The sequence below is a fragment of the Anopheles aquasalis genome, chromosome 2, assembly GCF_943734665.1.
Source record: "Anopheles aquasalis chromosome 2, idAnoAquaMG_Q_19, whole genome shotgun sequence".
NCBI classification, from domain to species: domain Eukaryota; kingdom Metazoa; phylum Arthropoda; class Insecta; order Diptera; family Culicidae; genus Anopheles; species Anopheles aquasalis.
This window is the reverse complement of record NC_064877.1, coordinates 71,080,647-71,089,593: the sequence shown is the minus strand read 5'-3', so window position 1 is coordinate 71,089,593 and position 8,947 is coordinate 71,080,647. Positions and strand designations below refer to the sequence as shown.

At 47.0% G+C, this 8,947-nt stretch overlaps 3 protein-coding genes across 3 annotated transcripts; all 3 read right to left on the bottom strand.

The window, feature by feature from the left end:
- Positions 1-2,621: 2,621 nt before the first annotated feature.
- On the bottom strand, positions 2,622-4,281 carry LOC126570421 (chitinase-like protein Idgf4). The gene is made up of 2 exons (XM_050228160.1): positions 4,073-4,281; positions 2,622-3,926 (listed from the first exon to the last, which is right to left on the bottom strand). Exons 1-2 carry the CDS (start codon positions 4,200-4,202, stop codon positions 2,770-2,772), a joined length of 1,287 nt encoding a protein of 428 aa, XP_050084117.1. The 5' UTR covers positions 4,203-4,281; the 3' UTR covers positions 2,622-2,769.
- A 572-nt stretch (positions 4,282-4,853) lies between these two features.
- LOC126570422 (chitinase-like protein Idgf4) lies at positions 4,854-6,288 on the bottom strand. The gene is made up of 2 exons (XM_050228161.1): positions 6,147-6,288; positions 4,854-6,066 (listed from the first exon to the last, which is right to left on the bottom strand). The coding sequence occupies exons 1-2, from the start codon at positions 6,277-6,279 to the stop codon at positions 4,928-4,930; spliced, it is 1,272 nt and encodes a 423-aa protein (XP_050084118.1). The 5' UTR covers positions 6,280-6,288; the 3' UTR covers positions 4,854-4,927.
- Positions 6,289-6,610: 322 nt separating this feature from the next.
- Positions 6,611-8,481, bottom strand: LOC126570418 (chitinase-like protein Idgf4). Its single transcript, XM_050228158.1, has 2 exons — positions 8,228-8,481; positions 6,611-7,946 (listed from the first exon to the last, which is right to left on the bottom strand). The coding sequence occupies exons 1-2, from the start codon at positions 8,352-8,354 to the stop codon at positions 6,739-6,741; spliced, it is 1,335 nt and encodes a 444-aa protein (XP_050084115.1). The 5' UTR covers positions 8,355-8,481; the 3' UTR covers positions 6,611-6,738.
- Positions 8,482-8,947: the final 466 nt, after the last annotated feature.

Genomic DNA, 8,947 nt, shown 5'->3' with positions numbered 1-8,947 from the left:
GAATGGAGGTAACGGCCAGGCCGGCCGGCTGATGGTCGACTTATCTGTGGGCCATTAATTAGGATGTAAGCTGTAATATTTTCCCAAACGAACCACTCCGTAATACTACAATGGATGATGCTAACATGCTGGGGCATAAAATTAACATTAATTAGTGCAAGCCTTCACGTAAGAGTGACTCCCGGAATGAAACAAAACCCACGTTTACCGTAGTGAAGCGTGTGTTCCGCTGGAGTAGATCTTGCCGTCCTCCTAAATTCAACAGAGAGCAACACATCATGAATAATTCTCTCCTTAAACAGCACTCGCCAACCGGCTTGCAGCTGCGATCACATTAATAGTTTATTCTTATTCAAAGTATCCTAAAAATTGGAACATCAAATCTACCATGTGGCTGAGAAAGTTAAGAGATTTTAAAGAACTTTTGAGAGGCAAGAAACAAAAAATTGAATCTACATCCGACGGTTCACGCGATCTTCTTTGTCTAGTAAAATTCAGCTCCTAGTTCCAAAGACACCGCTACGAGGAGAATGAGCAAACTCGAAACAGCAACAGTTCGTAAGGGAGGGAGCTCACGTCCCGCAACGGCAACAAAGCAACTTTTCCCCCGCCGCATTCGACCGGTTCCCGCGGTACGCTTATCTATTTCCATGTCAGAGTTTGGTCCATTTGAAAACAATTTTCCGACAAAATTACGCAAACATGCAAACGTTGTACTTGCCGTTTCCCAGAACGGCCAAACTATGCTAGGACGCAACGTTGGCGTGCAGACACCAGGCACGGCCACGCTTCGGGGCACGGTCCTGTTCACTTTTGTTTGCCGTTTGCACAAAGCATACCTCAGAGCGCGAATATACGGCAAGGACCTTCCCTAAAATGTCCGCAGATTTGCTTAGCCATTCCGCCTAGATAGGCACCGGGAAGAAGATGAGCTTCTTGGGTGAGCACACGACGAGCAGGGATGCGGGAGGTTCTGAGGCACGAGCCCGGAGTCCAGAATGCACGAGTCCCCCGTGTGGGTTGGGCTAGTGGGCTTGCATATTGAATGAGTCTTTAGACTAAAAAGTAACCAAATGAATACGGTTTGTCTTTTCCAAGCAAACATTCAAGAAGATAATGGAATGAAAAATTGTGAGCCGTGCCTTTTTTATATTATTCATGATATTTTATAATAATTGCACATCATTATTCAAATGTATGATATAAAAAACATTATCTTTAAATAGATGCTTTCAAAAAGGTTCATTCTGCTAATGGAAATAATTTAAAAAAATGATAAAAGAACATTTCCAGAATCTCTACCTATAATCTAATACAAGCACCGATAATAAACGATAAATTAATCTATTTCAAATGTTAGGATAGCATTGCTTGATAAACCTTTAAGCAAACATTACGTTCCAATACAACAGTCAGTTCCAACAATGGTAGCATACAACATTTCCACGGAAGCGTATCGCTGGTTGGTCGCGCTGGATTCGCGTGAAAGCACTTTTCGTGGACCAGAGCTGGTTGAGAGTTTCTACCAACATCGTTAAACCTAGCGCAAACTTCCTGCAGATTCTCCGCCGTGCTGCTGTTTACACTGCCCAGCTATGGAAGCATATCACACGTACTGAACTGTTTCGAGTTTCGAGACCGGTGGATTGAGGTAGTGCGAATGTGCAACAACACGCTGGTCAACCAATGGCAGGATTTCGCATTCGCCACGCAGCATCGATATGGCGCAATGGTTCATCAGCTCCGTATCTGTTGGTGGTGAAGGGGAGTTTTCCAAAAACCACTCACGCCCATAGAGTCCGAGTTCTCTAAAAACACTATCTATTACGTGAGCTGGTATAGAGTCGTTTGACCACAAGATGAGACCACCGAAGTGATTTCACTGATAGCGTATACGCTGGACTGCCCTTGTGCAATTGGTACCGTTCGTTTGCGGCCGAGTCCATTTGGCCGCTTCGTTTCCGGAATGTAGCAATGTGGCAACCGTTTTTTATTTGGCTTCAGTTAGCTACACCAGTCGATTGCAGTTGAAGGGTGCGTCCAACGGCAAACATGCTTTCTAGCTGAGCGTACCGTTGTTGAGCGAATATCCACCATGCTAACCGAGACTCCAGTGTTCACAGTCTCGTACATTTCTAGTACATTGCGTGTCCGTTGCATGTGCATTGGTGCAACTGTTTTTGACAATTTCCATTCTACCATTCATGACAAAAGCAGCTACATGTATCAACCTACAAGCAACATACACTAACCTACAGCGGTACCGAACGCTTGGTAATGGAAGAAGAAATCGATTCTTCTGGCAAACAGCGTGAAACTGTGTTCTCAGACTTTTAAGAGTTTCTGTTCACTTTAGTTTGTACGGAAAACAAATTCTGCTCGTGTTGGCACAGGAAGCAGTGAGGGTACAGGCGCCTTTAAAAGGATCTGTCCACAATGTGGACGTTTAACAAGTGGGTAACAAAAGTAAAAAAATGAACGAGATGAGAGGTTGCTTCTTCTTTCCTCGATGTACCGGCAATTGCGCATCTGCCAAAGACAGCTCGGTGTACTTTGAAAAGGAAAACAAAAGCCATTCCACTGGGATGTAAGAAATAAAACATGACAAAGAATGATTTAAATTTTTATGATGCACTCTACCGTTGGGTGAGTGGTGCAGAAATGTTTATTAAAAAGGGATACACTATACGTTTACAAAGGGTTCTTTACCATCACATTGATAGAGTTCTGTCCATCTCATTAATTAAAAGCAAACCCGATTGCTGTAGTTCAATTTGAGAGAGTTCTACCAACGGCTAGAGTGATGGAGAATGTTTCAATCGAACATCTGCCCATGTAGTCATCGTCCGCCAGATCGTTGACTGCGATTCCTCCAAGTCCAGCTTCCTTCACGTATCGTGCCTTGTTGGTAGCGCTTTCCGCGTCTTCGTACGTCAACCAAATACCGTTTTCCTCCTTTCCATCAGCGACCCGGAATGCATAGGGTCCGAATCGGGGATCATGCACCTTGTGCATTGGATTGGTTGATGTTCCAGTGGCGAGTAGGGAACACACCTCACCGTAGCTGTAGTATCCGGCGTAAGTAGAGTACGACTTGATCGGTGATGGTCCATCAGCTCTCACAGGAGGTACACCGGCCGTACCCGATTCTTTCACCAGCTTCCATCCGCGACCGTAGGTGGGAATACCGACGACGATTTTAGTCGGAGCGGTCCCTTGTTTCGTCCACGCATAAACACTCGCTTCGATGTTTTTACCAGGAACTCGTCCTTGCGGCTCATAAAGTGGAGCCAAGTAGTCTGCTTCATTGGGGTTTCGTTGCGGAATTTGTTGGTCGAATGCATTGATGCTTATGTACTGCAGGTGTAGATTGTTCAGCTTCGGAATGTCTAGGAAAACGGTCTCGTTAACATGTGGTAGCTGTGTGTACCCTAGCTCTAGCTTATCGTGGTCGAACGCAGTGAGCAAATCTCGAACAAGTGTTATGAACTGCTCGCGATGCTCGGTAGCCTTCGAATCGAGCACTGTATCAGCATTCCCTTTTGGTTTTGATTGAGGAAACTGCCATGCCAGATCGAGACCATCGAAACCGTATTCTTTCAGCAGCTTGCGCGTACTATCGATGAATGCCGCTCTTGATTCACTCGATTCCAGAAGGGTCAAGTATTTCGCAGACGCAGAATTCTCCTGTGCCGCCAAATCGTAGTATGCTCCGACGCTCAAAAACACCTTGAGCCCCGGGAAGCGATACTTTAAGCCTGTTGCAACCCGGAACTGCCCTTTTCCAGAATCCAGATCGAGCGCTTCATTGAGCGCCTTCAGGCGATAGGTGGTAGCATCAATACCGACATACCCGTACACTAGATGTGTACAGTACGCCAACGCTGGCCCTACGTCTGATAAGGTCACCTTACCGGCGAGAGCATCTGTGAAAGAAACAGAAAGGTCAAGCATAACACATACATCCCACCTGATTGCTGATAACGATCAATTTGTTTTTCGATGAACTCGTCACTTGAACCGTTTGCTTATCATTGTGTTCTAATGCTTCCTGCTCTAATATTAATCTTACCTGATTTAAGCGAAGCTTCTCCATCGTAATAGCAAAGCACTTTTGGCACATTTGTTGCACTAGTGAACAGAGTGCAGAAAAAAAGCACAGCCAGCCCTATCACCACATAATTTCTAGCGATTCCTCCCATCGTTAGAACCACTCTCGGGTAAGACAGACTAATGCTAGATGAAATCTCGCTCGCAAAGAACAGCTTTACCGTGCGGAGGTGAATTGTAAACTGGAACAGGCAGGCTTATCAAACGGGATTTTATAACGGCTATCGGCAGCTGCTTATGTGAGTTACCAACTTAGTTACGTCGCAGGGAGACCCTTACGAATTAGCATAAGTCACTCACTTGAACCTTAGCTTGCGGGCTATAGGAGCCCTAGTAATTAGCGTCACTGGAACGACCAACGAATAAGGGACAATTGAATGATGACCTCTAGCAATTAAAAGTACCTCAAAAATGAAATTCCGTTTCCATAAAAATGTTCTGCTCACACCGCAAAGGTACGCGCACATACAAACAACATAAGAAAAAAAGATGACACAATTTATGGCGTGATGTGTAGCGAATAAAAATTTAATGTGGTCAATGATGAGGCCACGTAGAGGTCAATGGTTATCGCCCCCAAAACTGGTTTTGTTCCGACGGTTGAAAAACAAGTTGTTTTGGAGGTAGCGAAGCCAGATTTTAAAAGCGGAACTGTGCTAATAGCATAACGCTTAATGATGGTCAGATTAGTTCATTCGAACAATCAGCAAATAGAATTATCTGAAATGTGCTCTACAGTTAATCAAAGCATTTATTAGAATCGTTAAATTAGTAACAAAGATTAAAATGTGAACAATGTATTATATTCTACCTTATTTTACAGGTTTTGTCTCACTGCTCGAGTAATGGAAAACTTCTCGCCCGTACAGCGTCCCAAATAGTCATCGTCCGCCAGATCGTTGACTGCGATTCCCCCAAGCCCAGTTTCCTTCACATATCGCGCCTTGTTGGAAGCGCTTTCTGTATCCTCATACGATAACCAAATACCATTCTCCTCCGTTTCATCAGCGACCCGGAATGCATAAGGTCCAAATCGGGGATCATGAACCTTGTTCATGGAACCATGGTTTGTGTCGGTCAGAATGGCACACACTTCGGTGAAACTGTAGTAACCAGCATAGGTCGAGAGTGACTTGATCGACGACGGTCCGTCCGCGCGAACGGGAGGAACACCGGTCGTGCCGGATTCTTTCACCAACTTCCAACCCCGTCCGAACGTAGGAATACCAACAATGATTTTATCGAGCTGGGTTCCCGCTGAGCTCCATAGCTTAACCTTTGCATCAATGTTGTTTCCTGGAGCCCGTCCTGGACCCTCGTATATCGGAGCGGTGTAGTCGGCTTCCTCTGGATTGCGACGCTGGTTGTTCTGGTCAAACGCGTTAATGTTAACGTACACCAACCATTCGTTCAATTGTTCTATGTCCAGGAAGAAGCTTTCATTGACGTGCGGTGGAATTGTGTATCCCAGGTCTAAACCATCTGCACCGAACGCTTCCCCCAGTTCGCGAATCAATTTGGTAAATCCATCACGATGTGCATAACCTTTCGATTCCAAGATGTGGTCGGTAGTTTGCGTTGGTGCCGGTTGAGGGAATTGCCACGCGAGATCGAGACCATCGAAGCCGTACTCCTTCAACAAAGTACGTGCACTGTTCACGAATGCCGTTATGGAGTCGTCTGATTCCAGCAGAGCCAAATACTTCTCAGAGTTATCCTCCTCGGTTAGATCATAGTAGTCACCGACGCTTAAATAAACCTTGAGACCAGGGAACCGACTTTTTAAAGTCGTAGCTGCACGGTATTGGCCTCTTCCAGTGTCCAGATCGAGCGCTTCATTGAGGGGCTTTAGCTGATATGTTTTCGCATCAATTGCAGCATATCCATACACTAGATGTGTGCAGTACGGCAATGCTACCTCAATGTCTACCAAGGTCACTTTTCCAGTCAGGGGATCTATTGCGAGAAGAAAATTTTTCACAAATTTGTGACTTTTGAACTGACTTTTTTTAGTGCCTTCTCGTATCGTTTCATACCATCCTTTAAAGCAGCTTCTCCATCATAGAAACACAGTACTTTTGCGTCATTCGCTACACTTTTGCCATGGACGATGCCACCCAACGCCACCAGAACTAGCACTAAGGAGCTAATGTTTAGCACCACCATCATTTGAATGGTTTTCTTGCTGGAATATTTGCACAACTGATCTGGACCACGATCGGGTCGCCTCTTTTATAACACAATTCGCCACAATCCCGAGCAACTTAGAACGCGAGAGCTCACGACTGATAAGGAATTTGGTCACTCAGCAACATTCCATCCATGTAACATGAGTTACATTGCTGTGCTTCTTATCAAATAAAAACATAAACTCTCATCTCATCTCAGAGCTCATCATTTTCTTTGCAAAATGCGTTGTTGTGGTTTGTTGCCACAACGAACAGCTCCAGGCGGATGTATTTGTAAGCCAAAGGTCAAAGATCGCAATCGTGTAAAACAAAATCCATTGTAGTTTTATAAAAATTATTTTCAGATTGATTTATTTGGTTAATCTTAATAGAATGTTACGTTCAGTCCAGCGAACGAGCTGGGCTATTGTCTAATTCGTACAACCGTACACTCAACCCTTCACAGTCGATACTTGGCCGCACGCAGGATCGGGAACTTGTCGCCGGAACATGTGCCACGGAAATCATCGGCCGCCAATTCGTTAATCGAAATTCCACCCAATCCCTTCGCCTTCACGTAGGCAGCCTTATTACCGGCACTTTCCGGGTCTTCGTAAGACACCCAAATACCGTGCTTTCCACTGTCGTCCGGTATACGGAATGCGTACGGACCGAAGCGCTTCGTCGGATCGTTAATCTTGCGCAGTGGATAATCAGCTCCCTTCGAAACGACATTGCTTGGGTTGGGCAGCATAGCGCACACTTCACCGTAGCTGTAGGTGCCCGCCGTTTCCGTATGCGGACCAGGAGGCGAGGGGCCATCGGCAGGAATCGGTGGAACACCCGTGATGCCCGAATCCTCATCCAGCTTCCATCCACGACCGTACGTGGCGATGCCGACGACAATCTTCTCCAACGGGGTTCCAGCTACTGTCCAAGCCTTCACCTTGTGGTGCACATTGTTCCCGACAATGCGCTCGGTCGGCATGTAGATCGGAGCGTAGAAATCACCTTCCTTCGGATTTCGGTCCGGTGTTTGTTGATCATAAGCGGCAATGTTGACGTACTCCAGGTTATCCTTCAACAGCGGAATGTCCAGGAAGATGGACTCATTAACATGCGGCAGTTGCGTGAAGCCCAGCTGGAAATTGTCGGGTGCAAATGCGTTCTTCAGATCACGAACAAGTGCGGTGAACTCCTCGCGATGCTCGTCCGCTTTCGCATCGAGAACGCTGTCGCCGGTGAACAGCTTCTTGAATCCGTGCCACAGTTTACCGGGCAGTCCACGAATGCGCTTCGGTTTGGTCTGGGGGAACTGCCACGCAAGGTCGAGTCCATCGAAACCGTACGTTTTGACCAGCGTGTACGCACTGTTTATGAAGGCCGTTCGGGATCCGGCCGATTCCAGCAGGTTCAAGTACTTCTCGAACGGTTTCTCCTCCGTCAGATCGGTGTTGCCACCGAGGCTTAGGTATACCCTTAGTCCCGGATAACGCTTCTTCAGTGTCGTCACCATGCGATACTGTCCCAAACCTTCGTCCAGGTCCAGATTAGCGACAGGCGTGCGTATACGGTAGGTGGCCGGATCGATACCGGCATAACCATAGATCAGATGGGTACAGAAGGGTAGGGCCAGCTCAATATCGGGCACGGTCACTTTAGCCAGACCTGCAGTGAAACGAAAAAGGAAACGGTTAACTGGTTAACCTTCACCGCAATTATGCAGATGCGCCCTTCACACGCTATCGCCCCCGTCATCATCTCGCGGCCGTCAGTAGACACAACAATGCTCCAGTGGACCAGTGACGAGCAAGAAAGTATACAGTGCCAGGCAGCGTTCCTTATCGCATCCATCCGAACCACAAACCCACACATACTAGCTCACAAACTGCCATCAAAATATGGAACATCTCTACTACGAAGACCGTGAACCGGAACGATGGTTTTACCTTCTCTAGCGGAGTTCTTTCCTTCATAGTAGCAAAGCACCTTGGGTCCAGTTGTTGCATTTTGTGCCGAAACCGCCACCGCCGCTAGCAGCAGCGCCAGGATGCTTGACCTTGTCGTCAGCCACATGGCTATCAGCACCGTTCTCACCTTGGGGCACTTTAATTTTCTTTGTCGAAACCGTAACGAAGCGAAGAGATTCTAGCAACTTCCACGTACGATCGAGAACTGAAGCAAGCAGCCTTCACTTGTCTGCTCTTATAACCGCGCACACCAGCCCGCTTGATCGCTCGAGCGGTGATCACATCGACTCACTCATGCGCTTCGGCGCTGGCTGGACGAACACCGACAGCGATAGAAGCACACTCACCACGGATGATGATCCGTGCGCCAATCGCGATGGGTGGAGAGTAAGGAAGAACGAACGCAACGGAACGAAAGTATCAAAACAGTGACCGGCCGGCCGGAGGTCACTTTGCCGGACCGGTTTTCCTGCTTCCACGATCGAATTGTGTTTGTTTTTAATGTTGGTGTCCGGCCAAACTAGTTTGGCCCGAAGAGGAGGAGGCTGAGTGCGTGATTAATGATGATCCGAATTTGGTCGACTGGTGTGTTTGTCACTATCAGCGTCCGTCGCGATGTTGCACATCCAGCCCATCTCAGAGCACCAGGCGTTCGTTTTATGCTGAGGCAATGAAATCCGCGATAACAAACTTGATTGC

Bases quoted from the DNA above. Each gene is read 5' to 3' on its own strand.
- LOC126570421 (XM_050228160.1), bottom strand. From the start codon at position 4,202: ATGGGAGGAATCGCTAGAAATTATGTGGTGATAGGGCTGGCTGTGCTT. The intron at 3,927-4,072 runs GTAAGATTAATA...TTTCTTTCACAG, and splicing joins AGAAGCTTCGCTTAAATCAG to ATGCTCTCGCCGGTAAGGTG.
- LOC126570422 (XM_050228161.1), bottom strand. From the start codon at position 6,279: ATGATGGTGGTGCTAAACATTAGCTCCTTAGTGCTAGTTCTGGTGGCG. The intron at 6,067-6,146 runs GTATGAAACGAT...TTCTCGCAATAG, and splicing joins AGAAGCTGCTTTAAAGGATG to ATCCCCTGACTGGAAAAGTG.
- LOC126570418 (XM_050228158.1), bottom strand. From the start codon at position 8,354: ATGTGGCTGACGACAAGGTCAAGCATCCTGGCGCTGCTGCTAGCGGCG. The intron at 7,947-8,227 runs GTAAAACCATCG...GTTTCACTGCAG, and splicing joins AAAGAACTCCGCTAGAGAAG to GTCTGGCTAAAGTGACCGTG.